Genomic DNA, 22,441 nt, shown 5'->3' on the forward strand with positions numbered 1-22,441 from the left:
ATTTTTTAAACACTTTAAAGCTGGTTTAGCTGAAGTGATTCTGAAACCGGTATAGACTGGATTTTAAAGAGCTAGAACTGGCTAGATGAGCCAATTTTGAAGCCAGGTGCAGTGTCTCAAGTGCAAGCAGTGTCTGTGTTCTGAACTAATTTTTTACTGCTTGTTTTTATTACTTGGCTGAGATAACATAGGAATGTTGACTGTTGTAGTGCTTTTCTCTAAATACTTGCAGAAAACTGTTGTGGATTCCATGTGCCAGACACACAAGATGCTGTTTCCAAAGCTGCAGTTTACATCAGCATCCATACTTGAGACACCAGAAATGGTTTTCAAGCTGACACAGAAAATACTCCTGTCAGAGGAGATTTTTAGCATAGATGATAGAAACTATTACTTCTTTTCCTGTTTCTGACAAAATCGCGTAAGGGAGTCCTGTCTGTACTGCTGCTATGTTTTCACAACTAGTTTCACTGTTTCATTTTTCTTGCCTTATTAGGATAATAGTTACACGCACACAGGAACCTCACTCCACTGTGCAGTCATGAGATCACAACCTGCACGTATTTTTGCAGTTTATTCAAATTTATCTTCAGGAATCACAGAATATTCTGGGGAAGGGACCCACAAGGATAATCAAATCCAACTCTTGAGTGAATGGCGCATACGGGGATTGAACCCTTGACCCTGGCATTATTAACACCATGCTCCGACCAACTGAGCACATCAAATATGATCAAAGTCTAATCACATATTGCTGATAAATGTCGTGCAAATAGTGAGTCATCAGCTCATCCATTCTGGGTTTTCAGAGGAGACTGAAATGCTCAAGCTCTTTTAAAATGAGGGAAATAACATCATATTGTGGTTGAAAACAGTGGCCCAAACACTCCACTGTTATCCCATGACACTGATAGTCAGAGAAAGAAACAAATGATCTTCGGACTTGGAGCAAGAGAAACAGGAAACAGCTCAACTGTTAGGTTCACAGACTTGGTAATTAAAGAGGCTTAGCCTTCAACAATGATAGAAGGTGAGAGAGACACAGGATGTAGTATTCTGGTTTAACCACAAGTAACTAAGCCCCAAAACAGCCATTTGCTCAGTCCCCACCCCCAGTGGGATGGGGCAAGAGAATAGGCAAGGTAAAAGTGAGAAAACGCATGGGCATAAGAATATAAGAACAGTTCAATAATTAAATAGTTGTAGTAATAATAATTTTAAAAATCAATGAAAAGGGAGAGAGAAATAAAGACACAGAAATAAAACCCAAAGAAAGCCAAGTGATGCAAATGAAAACAATTGCTCACTATAAACAGACCAGTGCTCAGCCAGTCCCTGAGCTGCAGTTCTTCACTGCCAGCCTTCCCCCTGGATTGTTGCAGAGCATGGCATCATATGGTTTAGGATATCCCTTGGGTCTGCTGTCCTGGCTGTGTCCCCTCCCAACTCCTTGTGCACCCCAAGCCCAGTTGCTGGTGGGGCACGTGAAGAGCAGAAAAGGCCTTGGCTGATTGCAAGCACTGCTCAGCAACAACTAAAAAATTCCCTGCATTATCAACACTGTTTTCAGCACAAATCCAAACCACAGCATCATACCAGCTACTGTGAAGAAAATTAACTCATCCCCAGGCAAAACCAGTGCAAAATCCACAAGACATGAGGCATCATCACCTGATTATAGCACAACCAAAAGATCACAGAATCATTAAATGGTCTGGGTTGGAAGGGACCATAAAGATCATCTCATTCCAACCTCCCTGCCGTGGGCAGGACTTTCCAGTACACCAGGTTGTTCAGAGCCCCATCCAAGCTGGCCTTGAACACTTCCAGGGATGGGGCATCCACAGCTTCTCTGGGCAACCTGTGCCAGTGTCCCAACACCCTCACAGTAAAGAATTTCTTCCTAATACCTCATTTAACCTACTATTATTAACAGCATTGGAAAGACCCTATCCATAGTGTGGAAAGGTGACCAACTTAGAAGCTTTCTGAAGTCAACCAACTCACAGAGACTGTTAGTGGTTGAATGTTTCACAAAAATGCTTTTCAGTAGGAGTGAAAAGGGGAGGGAAGAGAACAGGAGCTCGCTCAGTTTCACACTGGAGTGTGATAACTGCTTACAACTAGGTATGGGACTCAACAATACAGCAAATCCTAAGGGCTAACTGAAGTGCATATCCTTTAGGATTATGGAGTCTCATCTTTCTTTCACATTACATTCTACCCATTGATCAGTTCATTAATGAATTTACATCAAATTTGGTCAGAATTTGTAGTATATGCATGTCAATAATAGTGTGCATACCAATTCTTTGCTCTGGTTTTGAAGAGTTGTCGCATTAGTATTGAAAAGACCAGTCAGTCCAAACCAGCAACAGGGATGTGAGTAAGAGGATTTCAGTACACTAACTATTAATGTAATTTCTTTCTGATTTTAATTCAGGCTGTACCTCAAAGGCCCACTTGTTCAATAACACAATCAAACTTATTTCATGAGCACATGGGCTCAGCAGGTTCAACATCTCATAAATCAGGAACTCTTAAATCATTTGGAAGAAGCCATCTTCAAAGTCAAGTCATACCTCAGGTGACTGGCAAGTTGTGACTTTAGTTCACAATTTAGGCAAAGATGGGCTATATAAAATTAACTATCTTCTTAATCTATTAACCTTACTATAACAAAACTATATGTAAATTACCAGACAAAACCATCCCTGGTATATTGCCTGTGATTACTAAAGTCCTTAGGTCAACAAATCCAGAATTAGTAGGTAAATCTTTACCTGTTAAACTGTGGCATCATTGTGCAGCATTATTTTTAGATACAATCTCAATTTTCCAGTCTCCATCAGTTAGTCATATTAATTTTATTATAAATTACACAAGATTCTTCTCCCACATTGAAATACATAAAGGTGACTTAAGTATATCTCATCCTGCCGGTCCTATGCTCATATAAACAATTACTTCTAGTTGCGAACTGATAGCTTCCTCACTTCTACAACATGGTTGGCTATAACTAGTTCATTTATTAAAATAAAACCAAAATAAAAGCATGAGTCTCAATGAGTCAAAATGACTGAGCTATATTAGTGACAAGCACTCTATTTTAGTCTGGATGAGGTATTATGCGGCAGTTTATATTGCTATTGCCAGTGCAACTAACTACAGTGGATAAAAATATTTGCAGTCTTCAAGGTTATTAATCTTGCAGCTTTCCAACACACCACATTTTAAAAGTAGGAAATGACAGCTTGTAAGCAAACAACTTTTCTGTCCAACCTCTACTGGCTTGGGAGGCTCACACAGCCCTTCCAGTTCAGGTCTCCCAAGTTACTAACCTGATGCAAAGTTCTCTGCAGCAGAATTTTGCAAAAACACAACTCCTGTGATATTCTCACTCTAGACCACCAAAGTGAAAGTCAACATTTATTTAACTTAAACTTAGTGCTCAGAACTAGACTTCCAGTCACTACATATCTCCAAATGTGAAGATGACTGTTAAAGGTAGACTACACACACAAGTGTATCATCATATGCTACAAATGAATTATACCAAAAGAAAAGAAGCTGGAAGTACGTACTACATTGAAATACAGTCAGGAGGGCCATTTGTTTGCAAAACAAGAAGCTATGAACTTAGCAGAAAGAGACAGTATGTTAAATCCAGTTCTGTCTGCCAAATCTTGCTGCTTCTTGGTAAGGCAAAAGGGAAAGGGAAGAGTAAACAGTAGATAAAGACATAAGATATGCACAGAACTCTAATGGGATTATTCAAAACTACATGCCAGTTTGTACCCAAAAAATACCATAAAAGGCACATGATGAACAGTCCAGTTACTAAAGACAAGATATGAATATGGGAGGGAAAACCAGCTTCCAGGTGACAGAGTAATACAGCAACAATCAGGTTAGCATATTGTCCTAACGAGGATGAACCTCTTGAGGGTCCTGCTCAAAGTCCACTGAAATCAACAAAAGACATATTGATTTCAAGTTATGGCTCAGACCCTCATTTCATAAGCTACGTGCTATCAACTGTCTTTAATCCAGATAGCTACACTCAAAGTAAATCTTTGCAAAAAATATTCCTCCTTGATATATTTACCTTTCACAAAAATGCATAATCTTTCCCTAAAGCAGTTATAAGTGACTGTCTTGTTCCAGATGGTCAGTCTGCACCCACTTGTGCTCACTTATATTTGTCTTTCTCCAAATACTTACCAGAACCTGTTGACTGTGAAGGAAAATCATTTGAATGGCAAGGCCAATATTTTGTCATAATCCAACATACAGCCTAATCATAAAATATAGTGCTTCTAAAAATCTTACATATTTTACAGCTGCCAACATCTTTAAACATTTCTTAATTTAATCTTACATATATCTGACTTTATTGAGAGACGTAAAAGTTAAAAAAATACATTAAAAGGCTGCAAGTGTTGGGTTCACTTACTAAAGGAAACACATGAAAGAGGTAGAAGATTCAGAAACACCATAGATGTTCCCATTACAATAATATCTAATTAATCATACAGCTGTTGGGTAGGGTATTCAACTGCACCACACAGTTGGGTGTTTTATTCTGCAATGGTACTACCTGAAGCTAAGAAGTAGTGAATTTTGAAAAACCAGAGAATTATAAGTTGATTTAATATGGTCCAGTTTCTTACTAACTGAAAATTCCCAATCAGAAGGCATTTGTTTTACAACAACCTTTAGAAGTCTCAGGTGCTGGAAATATAACCATCAACTTACACACAAGATTAACATGGTAAAGAGTTGTTTCCTCCCACTCCACTCTTTTTAAGCTAAATTCACTTATTCTCAGTTTAATGCCCCAAAAATTGTCAAGGGAACTTCATGGGCAGCAAGCATAGCATTCAAGCATATGGTAAAGGCGATTCCAGTAATGAATAAAAATTGAAAGACAGCAATGAAACTGGCCACTTGCCCAGCACTGTTATTATCTAGTGCAGTGAAATCGTTATGCTTCTCATAAGCCTGTGCCTTGCCATCTAAAACAGTATCTGAAATGCTCTATCAAAAATACACAGCAACTCTCACAGACAGACTTCACATCACCACATCCTGAATTGACTACTTAGAAGTATTCCCAAATGTCCAGTAAGTTTGGGCTGCACATGACTTAAAGACTCTGTTGTCTGCTGAATCATTCTTGATTACACCTGTGAGAGGATACAGTGGTTATCTCACTAAACAAAGGATTTTGGCTGGTTCTCTTATGATGATTTAAGACAAAGTGCTGCTGTACTGGATTCCGCAGTCTACTGTACAATTGAGATTGTCAAGACAGTATAAGATGCTGAAAAAGTTGTATAGATTTTGGTCAAACACCAGTTTCTGAGAGACACAGTTTTACAGTATTGTACTTTCTGTATTTCCAAGGATGTCTGCTCATAATATTAGAAAATCTGAAGTGTGATGATGTTAGTCATGACTGTTTCTTTAGGCATTTGGCAAAATACACATACGTATAACAGCTATTTTTGACATTATTGAATGTTTACATATATACAATCTGTATACTGAGATTATAAACATGTAAGGTAAAAAAAAAGATATAATCTTTATTTGTTTGCCATTTGTGTCAAATAGTTGCCTTTCAAAGCTTGAAATCCTGTCACAAAAAAAAAATCCTATATTTCTTACTCCTGCATGCTAATCTCTACTACAGTATGTTGTTTTTCCCTTACATGTGGAAAGTAAAGAACACAAGGTTCATGCATACAGCATACAAGTTTACATCAACTGGGCTCTCCATGAGGCACATTCCCAGTTTCACTCTGGTCTGACTCAGGACTGCAAGAAGCCAGAGACAAACCTCTTTTACACAGGACTGGCAAATGGACTGCAGTTGGGATTCTAGGTCACCGTGTGGAACAGCCTTGTCACATCTGGGCTAATTATTCTCTGTCAAATGTTATGATTTTCGTTGTTCATCAAATCCATAAAATACAAGTCAACAAAAAAGAAAGAAAGAAAAAAGACTTTTTTTTTTCCTTTCCACATGAGAGGAAGTTATCACTGCGACATCATGGGCGTCTCTGTTGATCTTTTGAATTGTCTGAAGAACAGATGAATGTGCAGTGACTCAGTGATGCTGAGTTTCTATAAAATCCAAAGTAAACAGTTCTGATGTGACCCCAGGAAAACAGTGCTGCTAGATGGATGTCTCCCATAGCTGGAAAGGGGGAAAATGAACACAAACACACATTGAACACCAAGATAAAGCAGGCTGTCACCCAAACATGCAAGGAGCTTGTTTGGAGAACTGCGTCTACATCACTTGGGTCACCAAATCTCCTCCCAGCCTCTGGTGGGTATCTGTTCACCAAGTGAGCATAGTCTGAAGCATTTCAGCACGACTTACAGTTGGCATAGTAAATGCCCATGGCTGGGAGTTCAGTTTTCTTTTTGAAGGAGAAATGTCAGTGTAGCATCAAACTTGTACTAGACAGCTTTTACCTTAGAGTTACACTAATATTAGTGTAGAGATAACTTCCCATTTTCATCTGCCTAACTCTGCTCAGAGCAGCATGATTGTCTGCTGTGGGTTTGAGCTGCTGCCAAAGCAGCTGCAGGACCAAGACACATCAGTACAGCCCAGGCTCCAAGCTGCCTTGGGAGACCCTGAGCTGCCCCTCTCACAATCTTCTGCCCCAAGAAGCACTGGGGAGCAGCTTGCAGGTTCCCTCAACAGCACTCCATTCCTTTTTTCTTAAAAAAAAAAAATAAAGAAAGAAACAAAAGGACAGAGAACAGTGATGAGAATCTCATCAGCATCAGCAACATGAACCAAGGGTATTGCAAGTAAAGCTCCTAAAGCAAATTTCAGGACTTTTTACTTATTCAAATACCTGCTATGTCTGAATTGATACAAAAGAAACAAAAGCCTTTTGGAGAAGCTGGATATCTCTCCATATGGGACATTGCTATCCAGCACAGATTCCAGCAGCTCCTGGTCACTCTATGAGGGCCAGGGTAGGCTCAGGTCATGCAGCAGTGAAGTCCCTCCAGGCTTGCAAGCCCTCCACATGCTCCATAACTGGAACTTTTTACCTTTCTGTAAAGGTGGAAAGCAGCTATCCCCACAGCCCGAATGAGAGCTGCTGGGAAAAGGGGTAAGAAAGGAGAGCCAAACACACCACGTGCTCCAGGGCTGCCGGTACTCTGCAGCCCAAAGGCTGTCTGGGGCACATTTTCAGCTTGAAATAAGAAAAGTAGTGAAATCTGGGCTTCAGAGCAGCTTTAAGAGTAACCTGAAAAGCTGCCTGTAAACACAGCTGTTGAGGCCTTCATTGCTGCCAGAGGCTCAGCAGCTTCAGAACTTCAGGGTGCAAAGGAAATGCCACTCCAGCTCTCCTTGGTGGTCAAAGGTGTAACTCTGCCACAGTTTCCTTTTGAAAAAGTACCAGTAAATCAAGCCAGTGGTGAAATTCAGAGAAGAGGGACACATACCCGGGCACTTTGCCTGTTGACTTTTTTCTCTTCGTCAGGAAGTGGTGGCATCGGGTAAGGGTATTTCCTGCTGGAAGCAATAGATCCAGTGGATGAAGACGGAGACTTTGCAGGAGACAGTGTCCTGAGGTGTTGAAACACACAAAATAAATGTGATTTCTTTGCATTCTAGCACTGCAACAGCAACTGCCATTACTCTGAAGCTTGGTTCAGAGCCAAGTATGTAGTTTATTATTAGCTCAGTATCAGGGGGATAAAATTGCTTGATCAGTAGTCTTATAATTTCATTATATGAATAAAGGTATTTAGAAATTTCAGGAACACTGGAAGAAAAAAAATGCTACTTCTTATTAGAATTGTATAACAAAAATGATTTCTTAAACTGTTTTATATGGTACTGTAATTAATCATTATAAAATTATTAAAAACCAAATTCTGCAATTGAATAAATACAGAACTAAAAGATAAACATGGCATTACAAAGCCTATAGAAACAGTAATTGTATAAATACAAGCTGAACAAATGTCTTCTGCCAGTGACTAAATGGCAATTATGTGTCTTTATGCATATCTTACACATCTCCTAAATTGATACAAACATAGCAAATAAATCTATTATTTTTGTAACATTAATTTACACAAATGCATGCATTTGGAGGCCAAACTGTTAGTTGTGAAGTAACAAAGGCATATACAAAGTGCTAATAACAAATTGTTATACATGCAAGCATCATACAGTGCATATTGTTCCAGCCAAAGAAAGAGTCTGATGAGAATATACAAAAATGGACTGATTAGTCAATGGCAATCAGCATTTCTGTACAAGGTGAGTAGAGTAAGCAGGAGCAAGTAAATGTTTGTATCACATGAACGGCATTCTTTTCATGTCAATAAGGCAACAGCACATTATTGACTGAAATTTTATACCCAAGAAAAACCCTTATGCTTCTGTTTTGAGATTCTGCACATATCCCACTTGAGAGATTCCTATCAGGCTCTAAATCTGGGCAGAGTAAAATGAAAAAAAGGCCTCAAAGTAGAAAAATTGAGCTGTCCTGGCCATCTTGTTCTCTTGTGCAGACCAAGGGTATTTACTACAGGAGGCCTCTGAATACTGCAGGCACATCACTCAGCCCTCCCTGAGCACTGCTATCTAGTACCTTCTGAGTTAATATGTCTCTGAAGATGGAAAGTTTCCATAATAATAAGTGAAATGTATTTACCTTTAAATAATTGTACTTTTATTTTGGACTATTGTATCATTTTGTTTTGTAGCTCCCTGCAACAGCACATTCTACTGCCTCCCATACAAACAATGACTGATGGTAGCCACAAGCAACAAGGTGTCAATGGAAATTATATGATGAGAGCTCTCCAGTCTGGCTCATGATCCTCTAATGGCTCATGTGGTAGCCTCCGAGTTCAACAGCACTTAAAGGATTTACTTTGGTACAATTATCCAAACATGGAAGCATACATCTTCAGTACCTGCACATTGATCACCCATTAAGATGAACTGGACATACACCAATGTTTACAGGAAAAAAAACCTGAAAGTTACTGCAGTATAAAACAAGGCTTTTATATGTCCAGTATCATGGATCTGGGCACCAAAATGTGCATGCAGGAAAACAGGTTAATTAAAAAAAAAAATTCAGGGAAACATTGCCAACAGTTCCCTGCTGTTCACTACCCATACAACTCCTCTCATCTCTGCCTCTACTTGGACTAGTATGGATCACTAATAAACTATTTTGGGATCTAGAATGAAGAATATAAGCAGAAGAGGAAAGGGGGAGATAAGGAGAGCAGATTTTACATATCATTACTAATCCTATTATTCACAAATGTTATCCCATTGCTGCAGTAGAAATTTAAATTTTCATTTTAAAATTTGTAACAATGCACTTGAAGATCAGAAACAAGGGACTGGGCTAGTGGAATCTGACTTGGCAAGCCCTAGCAGAAAGTCATTTATAAGGTAGCACAGCCAGGGTGTGGCACAGAATGAAGGCATTTCCCATGTCTTTCACCATGCCAGGCTCGACACTTCCAACACGCCACAGGCTCTTCACATTTTAGATATTCTAGGAGAAGGCCACAGTGAGGGAAAAGCCACAGCCAATCCTCCTGTGCATCCATCTGGGCAGGTGATGCTGGCAGGAATAATAATTCCCCAGAGGATGGGGCATCTTCAATATTTTCCTCTGACCAGGATCCCTAACTGATCCTTTTAGCCAGGAAGCTTTGCACCATGACTCAAACACAATGCTGCCTTTTCCAAAGATTTTGAAGGCCAAGCCTCCAGTGTAGCTGCCTATATATCCTCCTTCTCAAACCCCCTTTTGCACTGCCTGCTCACCTGAAGTTTGCACATCTAAGTGATGTGAGCTTTGCTGCTTGACTGCACCTGCAACACTACAGCCAATACATCAAGAATGCAGTTGCACACTTACAGAAATGACCTTGCCCTCCCCTCACAGGGCCTCACAACTTATTTTTGCTATAAAGTTACGTGATGTTTTTTGTCATCTTTAGTGCCAACTACTGAGACTGTGAACCTACACGACTCAGTGTATGCGCACAGATCTTACAGTGTGTCTTCTGTGATAAACAACATTGTTTGAGAAGGTTTTGATCACCTTTCAGGTTCTGCCCTGCAATTTTGTATGTGCTGTGTATCCCAGATTTACATATACTTTAAATGAGAAAGGTCATGTCTGGCTCTTTCTCATTTACAGGATGGAGAAACAGCATTCAGGGACACTTGCAGGTAATGCTAGGGTTAAAGGTAGGAAAACTTGGCAGTTTTGGTCAAGGGTGGGATCCACTTAGCTTTCACTAGGGTTTCAGTTCTCCTGCAATCAAATCCATTAGCTTTCATGCCAAATGTTGCTTCCAGCTGAAACTTACACAAGAAACCAGTATACACCATGACAAGATTCAGAGGTTTTACTGCAAACCCCAAATGAAGCCATCCACCTCATCTACAAAAATTCGAATTTTTGACCAGAAAGCAAGATAAAGTGGCCATTTTGTGTCTTTCTGTCCTGAAAGCTAAAACTAAGACTGTGTGGAGACCAACACACTCTGTGATTCACAACAAACACTGTGGCAGCAGGAAGACATCCAGAAGCAGTCCTTGCAGCCTTAGGCCTACAGACTCAGCCTCTCGTCCCTAAACAGCAAATGTTGGCCCACAAGAAACAGTGCAAAATGTGTCATCTGGTCACACAACTACACATCTTGCAATTTTGGGTGTCATGTTAGCTGAATTAAAGGCAGGTGGCCCTGACAGATCTGAACTGTTCATGAACTGTGGGTGATTCTCTTTTACAGACTGAAATAATATAACGAAATTCAATTAACATTCAACCTGGTGAAAGATTTCAAGCTCAATATATAGACCCTATTAGCCTAATCTGACCTCTGCTGCTGTGGATTCAGCTCTTTGTATGACATCATCAGCCTAGATCCTACATTAGGAAGTTAGGATCTTCTAAAAACACTGGTGTGGCTAAATATTTCAAAGTAAGTTCCTTCTAAAAGTCACAGATATACACACACGACCTCAGAAACATCAGCAGCAGAGGGGAGAGGAGGCTCATGGGAGGGCTGCAGAAGAAACAATGGTTATGACTTGAGCTGTCACTTGCAGCAGTGGAGCAGTGAACTATGCCTCAGAAGCAGGCACTCACATGCTTCAATGAACACTTCTCCCTAACTCTTGAAAAAAATCCTGCTCCTACTGAAATAAGTTGGCATTTTTTCATTGCCTCCCAACAATAACAGTATTTTGCTTTGGTTGTAATAGGGAAAAGGCTTGTTGGTTGTTTTTTTTACTTTAAGCACTGTCTAGAGCTGCCTCAACAAGAGCAGCTTGCCGAGGGCTAGTCATGGCTCTGGCCTCAGCTGGATGCTCACAAAGGAAGGTAATGGAGATGGTCAGCTGAAGAGGAACTGGCAAAAAATCAAGGACACAAAAGCACATTAGAAATAAGAGGGAAATGACACCCTACTGTCTCCTCCTTCCATGCCCCTTCTCAATGTCCTTCTGATATGGGACAGTCGACTTCCTTCTGGTTATGTGCTCTGAGTCTCCATCTAAAAACCCCTTACTTTTTAAACTACTTTTGTATTTAAATAACTCTCATAAAAATATAATTTATTGTAAATACTTGCATTAAATCAAATGCAGGCAGCTCAATGCTTTAGAAGGTGCTTTCTAGTCTTTTTTATTTATAATTATTTACAGGAATGCCAAGTTTGGGGCTTCTGGCAGTTTGTTTTCTGATTCGATCATGGCTCCATCAAGTCTTTCTAATTCAGTGAGAATTCTGAGTAATCTTTAACCATATTTCAGCCTGTGCAGTGGGCATTGTAATTAGTAGTACCAAGAATAAGCAGTAGTAGCACATTCATAAAATAACATCCCCTACAGCAAAGCTAAAATCAGGAAGAGGCTTCCTGCCTCATTTTATTGCTGAGGTTATATGGTTATAGCCTGGTACACAAAATTAAAATCTAGACTAGGCACTGAGCAGGAAAATGGGAGTTTTTTTCACAGATCTTATTTTTTTACAGATGGGAATCCCATATTTGGGAGTTTTCTAGTGCCAGAGACACCAGCTAGTATTATTACTATAATTAATAAATAGTAATTATATAGTAATACCCTTGTAGACTAGAAAGAAATTACTAGGAAATCTGGTGATAGAGAGACAAATTATGACTTTTTTTTAAGTAGACGGAGAAAGTCTTCGTGATGACTAATATCTCTATTTTCTGAAAATCTGTAACATTCCTAGCAAGTGGTTTTTGTCATTTTTTGTCATTCTGTTTCAACTCTTTCTACAACAGCACCAGTCATCAGCATATTATGCCTAAAACTACAGGGAAACAAGCAAAAGAGCAGCATTACTTTCAGGACATATTTAAAAGAACAGGGAAATCAAAAGTGATTAGTGACATGAATATTACTCAGCTAAATGTCTGGTGTAAATGTCTTCTCCTGGGACTCTAAACACATAAAATATAGTACCAGCTGGACAGTTTGACTTCAGCCTGACTTTCTAGTTTATCAAGATCTGTTTAGTTCTGTTTGAGAATCACTTCACGGGCTCAGGTTCAAAACCCAGCCACAAGATGTTCTGACACACCATTCTTAAGAAGTCTTTTCCTGTCCATGCTATCATTAAGCAAAATTGCATCTGATTTTTGTGGAGAAACTGTTAGTTCAACCTCTCATAAACCCATGGTAACTCATCTTAAGAGATCTGATCTTTTGCCTTCCATAATGTGTTTGCAGAATACTTCCCCATGATTACCTCATTTAATTAGGACAATACAAATTTCTAAATTTATTCTAGTTGCTCTCTGATTTCTAAAGGCAACCACTGCAGGCAGTGATTAGTAAGCTTCTATGGTGCAAAAATTTGATTTATGTTTCATCTCTGCTGATATATAGCCTTTAAAACTCACATGGGTCAGCTTAATTCCTATCTACATGCCAAAAATAATAGGTTTATCTCAAATACAATTAGAAATGTGACTCATTCAGTGTAACAGCTGAATAGCCTCAGGGGAAGGGTACACTCCCATCAATTTAATCTAGTTACTAAATAAAAATATCCTGATATTAAAAAATGAAAACCAAATTATGAGTATGCAAACAGATTTTTAAACTTGTTTAACAAAACCATTTTAAGTAACCTATTTTTAAATAGTGCTATCTTCATATTCCATCAATGTCTTTGTTTATGGCTACCACAGGGCTTCTGATACAAAAACCCTGAAAGACAGCTAGGGGGTTATGTTATGGTGGGCAACTCTTGACCTTGCCTGAACAATAAAGGTCAAGAGGCTATTTTTAGAAAAAGTTTTGGTAATAAAACACATCTCACTTCTTATGAGAGTTTGCCTAATTTCAGCTTCCAGTGATCTTTGGTCAGTATCAGTCTTAGTTTGCTACAGTGGTGTGAACTTCATGATGAGGTAAGTGTTCAACTCTCCATTAAATTGAATAGCCTGAGGCTCTGCAGTCCTTTCTGTGGTTTTTGGGGGCTTAAATCTCCCCAGTTCTAGAACGTACTTCCTGAACTGCAGACACCAGAACTGGACCCTGTATCCCAGTACTGAAACAACCACACTCACAATAGTCCCTGCTGGAATGTCCAAGTCCTGTCTGATACCAACTGGCACAATCACATCAACCTCCTGTAAGCCTTGGATTCTTGCACTGGGGATCTCTTCTCCCTTTTCAGGACCAATATCAGGGCTGACAGGCTAAAGTTTACTCATTTTTCCTATTTGTTCACTGGAAACATTTTCTGCAGCTTACTCTGTCTGTGATTTATGAGGTGTTGAAAACAAACAAAAATGGTTTTTTAAAGTAACAATTTTATGGTGTTTTAAGACTTTGAGACATTTGTAGTTCTAAAAATGACTAAATTCCTACCCTGCCATTTAATGTCTGCCAGTGTTACTACTGGAATTAAAGTGTTTCATTAGTACCTTGTGACACAACTCCCATCACATTTTTTTCCCAAATGCACACTGCACAGATTTACTGTATGTTTCTGCCCTGTTGTACTATTATTAGGTCTACTTGGGTAGCAAAATAATTAAGATTCTATTTACTTGTTCTTACCATCCTTCACTGTTTTGGCTGAAGATTTTGCTTATTATTCTTTTGATTTGTGTTTCTGTAATTATCTTAATTTTTGATATGTCAGCTTACAGCTTCATGGATTTTTGTCATGTTTTATGTTATTTGTCATAAATTGTCTTCCATTCTGTCCTATGCTGGCTCATTTTTTCAGCTGATGCAGAGATCTGTCTCAGCTGTGTTAATGTCTTTTGGGAATCTTCTCCAATATTCCCTGCCTCTTGATTCATGTCCAACAGGGGCCCAGCCTCATGCATGCCTTTTCTCTGAAACTTGGAATATATCAGATAATGCACACTTTTCCCTTTCAAAAATAAGTGATATTTTTGGTTGAACCCTACCTCACTTGTAACAGATTAATTAGCAGTTTGACAATTAGAGCACAGAGTATATTCTCATACATTTATTTTTCCAATTACAATAGATAAATTATTTCATTGCAGGCTGAGGGTAAAATACCACTACTTTTTTTTCTTTTTTCATTTAAATTTTAGTATGCACTATATAAGACAGTAGGTAGAGTCAGTGTGTTATGAAACCACTTTCTTCAGTAAATTAACATTCTATTTAAGTTAATACTACTTTATTAGTGATAAATATGTCTCATGCCCATAAAACACTATTTGGCATAAAATGATGAGAAAGCTACTACAAGCTATAGATGATGGTGGGAACGCATGCACTACACACACCCTTTTCAATGGCTTCATTAAAACATTCAGAAAAAGAATTGTAAATTGCACATGAAGCCAAAAACAGACATCAAAATGCAGCAAAAGAAGAGGGGCCCTTTGCACCTAAGTAACTTGTATTGATTTATACAAGGTAGGAGTCCCAAGATATTTGTATATGCTGGAACAGCTCTAAGAAATGAGAATTATAGAATTAATTTACAAAATACCTAAAGTATGGTCCTTCTGTGTTTTTATTCACATCTTCTACCCACTTAGCTACATTATATTCTCTTTTGAACCATGGGTTTAAATACCTGCAGAAAGCAATGGAAGGAACAGAGAAAGCAGAAGAACAAGAATAGAAAATCTGAGAACACACAGCACAAGCTTAGCAAGGATGTCTTCATCCCCAAAATGCAAGTGAATATGGCAAGTAAATCATTATGGATTGGGTGAGGACTAGGCAATGTGTACAACTGCATGAGAAAAACTGACCTACAACAAGACTCATATGTTTGATTAATCTGGAAACTCTTTGGGATACATCATTCATTTAATATCTTAAGGATAAAATTCACTCCTATGCAGAGGGCCAGCGTTAAGCTCATGGTTTGAACTCCCTCATGATCTCAAAATAAGGATGTAGAGGCATTTTGGCTTCAATCATGGAGTTTGCTTGCCAAAGACACACTTTTGCATCCATCTAGATAAATTGCAAGATAATGGCTAAATGAGCACAGAATCTTGGACTTGACCCTTTTTACAGGAATGAATTTCAGCCTTATTGTGTTAAAAGGTTTGAATTTTTTGCCACTGTAGTGACAATTTTTACACTTATAGGCAAACAACCCTCTGATTTTTCAATGTTCATTTAGTTTGGCTTTAATGGAGGTGGGCTGCAGTTATCTCATATTTTACAGAAGCAATATTGATACCAAAACCACATCTTTTTGGGAGAAAAGTCTGAGTTGTATACTCATATTTGTTACACGAAAATTATGAAATAGAGATTATGTTTAATTACCTGATAACAAATTACCAGGGAAGAAAAAAATTTTTTTGTAACAAATTTTTCCCAATCACAAGATAAGCAAATTCCTCCCCCTCTGTCATGTTAACAAAAAAGGACGATGCAGAAAATAGGAGTCTGCCTGGACCAATTTAAAGTTTGCTCTTGTTACATATGAATGGCAACAATCAAATGATTATTTATGATCACCATCTTTATACAACAGAATCTAGCACAGTGAAATAGGAAACAAATTTTAACCAAGGAAAATGGGAAAGAAAATTCCTCTTTAAGTTACTTTTGATACCTCTGGTCCAGTTCTTGCCACCCTTATTTATGGGAGTGACTCCAATGACCTCATACATGAGAACAGATCTTGCAAGGGATTGCTCAGATGAATAAAAGTTGGGCCAAATCATGTCATTCAACCCCCTCCATATTTCAAACAACGATGACAACAAAAGCAGCAGCACTTTTTCCACGTCTTTTGCTCCTTTTTTGCTCTGGAACGTCTCCTCCCCGCCCCGCGCAAGCACAGCCACAGCTCTCAGAAAGTACTCGCCCTCAGCCACAAGTGCTTCTAAGTAGCTTCCTCAGCTCGCCTATTTATCAGGAATTGGGAGTGCTTTATGCTTTCCAGCTTGGGCTCTTAGAGAAAGGAAACATTAAAAGTGGTAGTGCAGCAAAGCAGATGAACCACATGTGAAGTAACAGGCTAATGCCAGCGTCACCAGGAACTAATAAACTTCTGCTTTAGCTTTAATTGTACATTTTCTTGTACTCGCTGCAATACTTTAAACTTGCATTTTTTCATTTGAGAGGGTCTTTTGGTAACCATGAAACACTCCCAATCTGGCTTCCTATATTAGAAGACAGTGTAAGGTGCTATCAAAGCATGCAAATGTTGCAGAACCATGTTGCAGGGTTTCCTGGGTCTGGGTTTTTTACAGATCATCATTCACCACCTCAATCCACCAGTTACAAAAAGGTTTAAACTCAAGTTACTGCAGACCACTACATGATACCATTGGAAAGCCCTCAGGCTGATCTTTCTGGCCACATGTTCATTAGCAATGGCCAGAATCCACATTTCCTTTGAGTGAGAAATTCTGCTTTGAAACAAGGTGTCCTTACGCATAAGCCTAGCGCTAGACCAACAGCTCGGTTTGGCTCGTAGCGCAACATGCAACAAGGCAAAAGACCTGGGCTCAAGAGTACTGGTACTCCTCAGGCTGGCGAGGAGGAAGGGTAGCTAGCGCTGCATCAGCAGGAGCACCTCCAAGCAGTCACGGTGTTTTGCCACAGTGAAACTATCATAGACTAGGGAAGGGACTTTTCACGGGATAAAATGGCAGCCCAGAATGCAGGGGCAGGTGAGACTGACCTGTGATCCCGACTCCCTGTTTGGGGGTGGTCAGAACCCCCTGGGCTTATGCCTTGGGCAGGGGTTTGGTGGGCGAGAGAAAGCCCAGGCTCAGATGCATGGGTTACCCGGCTGCAAAAAGACAATATATAATAGAAAGTCTAAACCAAAGACGTTCGTATCAGTTATAACAACGAGGAAGACAAATGCTTATAGGAAAAGCAGTGCAAATTAACAAAGGTCTGAACTGCTATCTGTTCCTGGGATCTGTTTTAACACAGGTCCCAATTAAACTGTCCATTTATTCAGAAAAATCTCATCATTCCTGACAATTCTAATTGATTTTAATAGAGAATTATTTATCAGGCCATTTCATCAGCCATGTTTCTGAAAAAGCATTTGGCCTGTTGGCATTCCTTACATGTAACAAACTATCTGCCTTTAGTAAAGAATAATTATTTTGTTATAAAACATATAAAATCAATTGAAAACGTCCCAAAATATCTTTAGCAGTCTCCTCAGAGCTCTCTGCTTAGCATAATCCTTGTTCGTGTGTGTTAGGTCCAATGGTCACGCAAAGGTGTGAGGAGGAGCTGCCCAAAATGTTTGCAACTCCCTGTCAGTGCTGCTTGTGAGGGCTGCAGCCTTCAAACCTTGCTCAATCCTTAAGAAATTTTGCTTAAATGATTAATGGCATGGTTCTATTTGATGCTTGGCTGTATACAAAGAAAACCCTGTGCATAATGTGTGCAGTTACTGTAGACTCATGCATACAAGTATCTTTGTAGGCAACCACACTAGTGTGCTCCTGCTTTAAAAAAAAATTAAATTCTGCACAAGGTATAGTATTAATAAATTAATAAAACCAATTTTATAATGCTTAATGACAGTCTACTAATTATAGGAGACCAACACCGTTATCCTTTTTCTTTCATCTCAACAAGTATGCTTTATGGGACTCCTAAGGGCCACACAGGCAGGCTTTCTAAATACTGCTTCAGAATGCTTTTCAATATTATTCTGTATTTCCTAGACAAGGTAGAAAGGTAAACAGGTCTGAGGAAAGCTTCCATGTATTCTGCAGCATCCTCAGATCACCTGGTGCTGCTTTTTTCTCCTAAATGACTAAATGCTGGTCACACTTAGATCATTCTCAGTCCATTTTCTCTCCTTGCAAAACAATCTCTTCCTCTAACCAGAGAGATGATGGCCCTCTAACAGCCCTGGCAGTTCTCTCCATCCTCCACTGAACTGATACAGCATGTGGATCATTCAGTGGGAGGTCTCTCTCCAGCTGGTGACAGGACTGCCAAGGAGACTTGGACAAGCCATTCAGGCCTGGGCAGTCCCAGGAGAAAGAGTGTTTTCCTGCCTGGCAGGCCTCTCCCAGGAATACACACACTGTGCTTTATCCCCAAAAGGTTGCTGCATGGCCCTTGGGAACTACAAGCCTCCTCCCTCTAGCATCAGGGCTGCTGCTGGGTTGAGAGACCCCCATAACAAGCAGCAAGAAGGAAAGCAGAGAATTAGGTGGAAACCTTTAAAAGAGAAACAAGTATACAGGGAAAAAGATTTCCGACTCACAATATCTCTTGCTGCCTGCTTATTTAATGTCCCAAAATTCTCAGAGCAAATCTCATTTGTATTTTTGGCAGTTTGGTCAGACTAATTCAATTTTATCAAACTATCTCATGCAAGGAGGAAAGAAAACGAGCAAAAAAACATTTCAGTAAGAGTTTATCAGCACAAAGACAAAGAGCACAGAAGCTCTTGAGATAAACTCCTCCAAGGGCTAAAATTTCTGGTTCCATGATGCCATTTTGACCATGCAATGTTATAATTGCAATGTGCATCAAACTATTATTTCTGTAATTTGTAACATGGGATTTTCTCAATGAGCCTACTCACCTCAAGACAGGGCACTGTAGGTGAAAGAAAAGTTTCAGAACAAACTCAAAATCCCCAAACCAAAGAAAATGGGGCCCATAGAGCAGTTAGCATTATTAGCTTCCAGCAGGGTTGGTATCAAGCCCATTTGCCCATCAAGGTGCAAAGTTAGTAGTCATGATATGGGGAAGGACACTGTCACTGCCATCATGGTCAAAGAAAGGGCCATTCATATGGGGTGTAAGAGCTGTAAGAGCAGGCCAGTGCTTTGGACAAGCCCAGAGGTTTCCAGCCATTCACCACTCATTCACAAGAGGAGCCTGAACTAACAGGTCTAAGTACATAAGAAAGGCTCTTCCTGTGTGGGGAGCACTGCACACAGGGGCTTTTCAGGAAATGTAGCCAATAAATCAACAAGCCAGCAACTCTAAGCATAGTGGGAAAGTCTGGGGATCAGTCACTTGGTAGAGACTTTGATTACCCATTTACAGCAGGGCTTACTCAAGACTGGCTGTTTCAGGCTTACGATGGCAAACTTGAAGGTACTCTCAAAGCAGATGGATACCTCTCCTAAAACCTCCAGGAAGATATGCAGAGATACAAATCTCTAACTCTGCAATGGCCCAACCCAAGGCGAAGACAAGGGTAGGAAACCGTCAGGTTATGAGAAACTCAGTATTGAACCAGGATACACTCAGCAATGGCAGTTTACTGTAGACAATAGCCTGCAGTGATGGTGCAGGCTGCCACCACCATTGGGAATTGCTATGGGAACGACTGTGAGGAAGCCTACATAAAAAAAGAAAATTAATAGTTAATTTTTAAAGAATACATAAAAAGAGGTTGAAACACATTAGCCAAACCATTTACCAGTTTATCAGTCAGCAATCAGAATGGGCCACACAGCAAAAATGCAGCTGTCTACTTTTCAGTACTCTTAATTTCCATCTACAAAACACAAATATGAAAACTCTACTTTTTGGCTTTGCTTTTTTAAATTCAGACTTACTCAGTTGAATTAGACCGTGGCCTAAATCTTTTGCCTCTGACTTTCTTTCTGTTTCCTCCTATATTACCTGAAAGAAATCAAAGGACAAAGACAGTAAAACAACTTGAAAGTCATCTGTCCCATGCCAAACTGTATTTTTTTTTGCATCCATAGCAAAAGAGTTGCTACCTTTAACCATTTAAATCTCACAGGTCTGTTCCTCTTGATTTACCTCAGAGAGTTAGGTTACCTTTCTCTACTTTTTGCTGCAACTGTGCAGAGCAAAAAACTTCTTTATTTCAACTGTTATTTGACAAAATCACTACGCCTCAAGAAAAACACTAAACACTGCCTGATAAAATCACAGAAGCTGGCAATAGTGAATTGATCTCTGTCTCCTTTTCATGTTAGCTCACACTGGAGGGAGAAAGTAAATGTATTTTCTTTGTGACAAAGCACTGTGCAAAAAAGGCACTTCTGTAGGGTGCTGCTAAATCCTAATTCCAAGTTAATAACAATTAGCACAATTTTAAGGAGTCATGCTGCTGTCCTAGGATCAGCTAAACTTTCAGCAGAGCAGCTATCGTCCAGAGGCTGGTTTCCACTTTGGCCAGCACAGTGGTTCACACTTACCTTGCCAAGAATTACTCCTAGGCCTCCCATTTTCACAAATGTCTGAAATATGTTTTGTGTCTGGGATCCTTTCACTCCAGGAATGAGATAATCCATTTGACCTGGAATAGGAGGGCTCAGATGCGGTTATTGTTAAGGGTATTGTCTCACATCAATGTTAGCTCAGAGGTTTGGTCACATTCCCGAGGCCAGTGACAAAACACAGCCTAAGGTCTGTCTGCACTAGCAGAGCACCCAGAATTTCTAATTAAACTCTGCAGCTAAGCCTTGCAGCTCTCCCTGCAGTGGTTCCATGTGCCCATGTTCAAAAGCCAGGCATCAGCACCGCTTTCTCAGTTGTCTGCTGTGGAATGCACAAACACCGGCGCACACCAGATTTCCTTTGGATTTGCAGCTCTGCCTCAGTTCCTAGATGGAAAAAGCTCTTACAACTGTGCTCACTTCAAGGCTTTTTCATCAAGCACATCCCACCTGCAGGCTGCCCACTCCCTCCTTATGCTGCTGCAGGAAAGCCAGGACAGCTTCCCTCACCCCACTGCTACCAGTCTCAGGGGCTCAGGAGTTTGTGACGAGCATCCTCCCACCCAGAGCTGCTAGTGCTAGGGGAGAGGTAACTCTGCCTCATTTTTTCTAATTTCGAACATTTATATTTTATCAGCCAATTGCTGCAGTATATACTTCTAATTCTAAACTCAAACCAAAAATAGTCTTTTTATCTAGGTACTTGGTGCAAATGGTTTTTTCCTTCCTCTTGTATTCCCTCTAAGAGTCAGAGATGTATGTGGCAATGTCCAACATGGGGGGTTTTGCAACAGGCTGCCTCTTGTTGAACTAGAGCTGCTGCTCAGCTGTTTGCCATGAGATCTACAATTATTTCCAAAGGAGAAGAGGAAGCTGAAAAATTCATAATAGATGGCTTACTTATTACAAAGTCTTGCTTAAAGGCACTATTTTTTGTAGTTTTCAAGTCTGGATACTCTCATTTTTTCAGTCTCTGCTTTCTTTAGAGGTATCTGAGAGATGCTCTTCAGTTTCCAGAAGCCCAGGCTAATCACAGCCACACTGAAGTAAGCCCAAGGTTTCATTAATTCAAACTTAGTCACATCACGAAAGGTCTGAGGAACAACGGATCCACTGACAGATTTTCAAACATTTCCTCCTCCTCAAGGTCTCTTTCAGTTTCAGAAATGTCTTGCCATATAATGGTTTTGGTATTTGATATTTCATAATAGCAAGAGTTATCATAAAGTTATGTCTTAATCCTTGAACATCCCCTGAATACCAACTAATATTGCATAGTGCTTTCCAGCATGGAGAAGCCCAGGCAGCTGATGGCCCAGTCACTCTAACATCTCCCAAGAGATGCCATCCATACCGGCACACAGAGCAAATCAAAACCAGCTTGGAAGGTTGGAGGTAGCACTCTGGGAATTCATATGGAAGGACTATATCACAATGTTAATGGAATATTTGTCAGACTTACTTTTCCAGACTTGACAGTGGCACAACATACCTTAACTGGTGGTAGGAACAACAAAACTCTCTAGTACAGACAGACCTTAGAAACCATTAGCATTTTGGAACAAATAATCAAGAGAGACATATGAAATAAATGAAGTATGAAAAGAAACACAGATACTGCATGAAAGAAGAAACACATTAGATTACAGTCATTTAAAATAACCTTTTTAAACTGGTATTTAAACCTGATAGACAAAGCTATGAAAACTTGCTTTCC

General features: G+C 39.7%; 1 protein-coding gene across 1 annotated transcript in view; it reads right to left on the minus strand.

The window, feature by feature from the left end:
* Positions 1 to 5,526: 5,526 nt before the first annotated feature.
* ADAM22 (ADAM metallopeptidase domain 22) overlaps positions 5,527 to 22,441 on the minus strand; it is a 127,096-nt gene continuing 110,181 nt past the window's right edge. Inside the window, exons 28-32 of the mRNA XM_063412686.1 lie at positions 20,704 to 20,804; positions 20,092 to 20,158; positions 15,051 to 15,137; positions 7,483 to 7,606; positions 5,527 to 6,205 (exon numbers count right to left, since the gene is read on the minus strand). Coding sequence (XP_063268756.1) covers positions 6,185 to 6,205; positions 7,483 to 7,606; positions 15,051 to 15,137; positions 20,092 to 20,158; positions 20,704 to 20,804 — 400 coding nt within the window. The 3' untranslated portion in view covers positions 5,527 to 6,184. The remainder of the gene's footprint in view (positions 6,206 to 7,482; positions 7,607 to 15,050; positions 15,138 to 20,091; positions 20,159 to 20,703; positions 20,805 to 22,441) is intronic.

This window comes from Prinia subflava, chromosome 1 (assembly GCF_021018805.1).
Source record: "Prinia subflava isolate CZ2003 ecotype Zambia chromosome 1, Cam_Psub_1.2, whole genome shotgun sequence".
NCBI classification, from domain to species: Eukaryota; Metazoa; Chordata; class Aves; order Passeriformes; family Cisticolidae; genus Prinia; species Prinia subflava.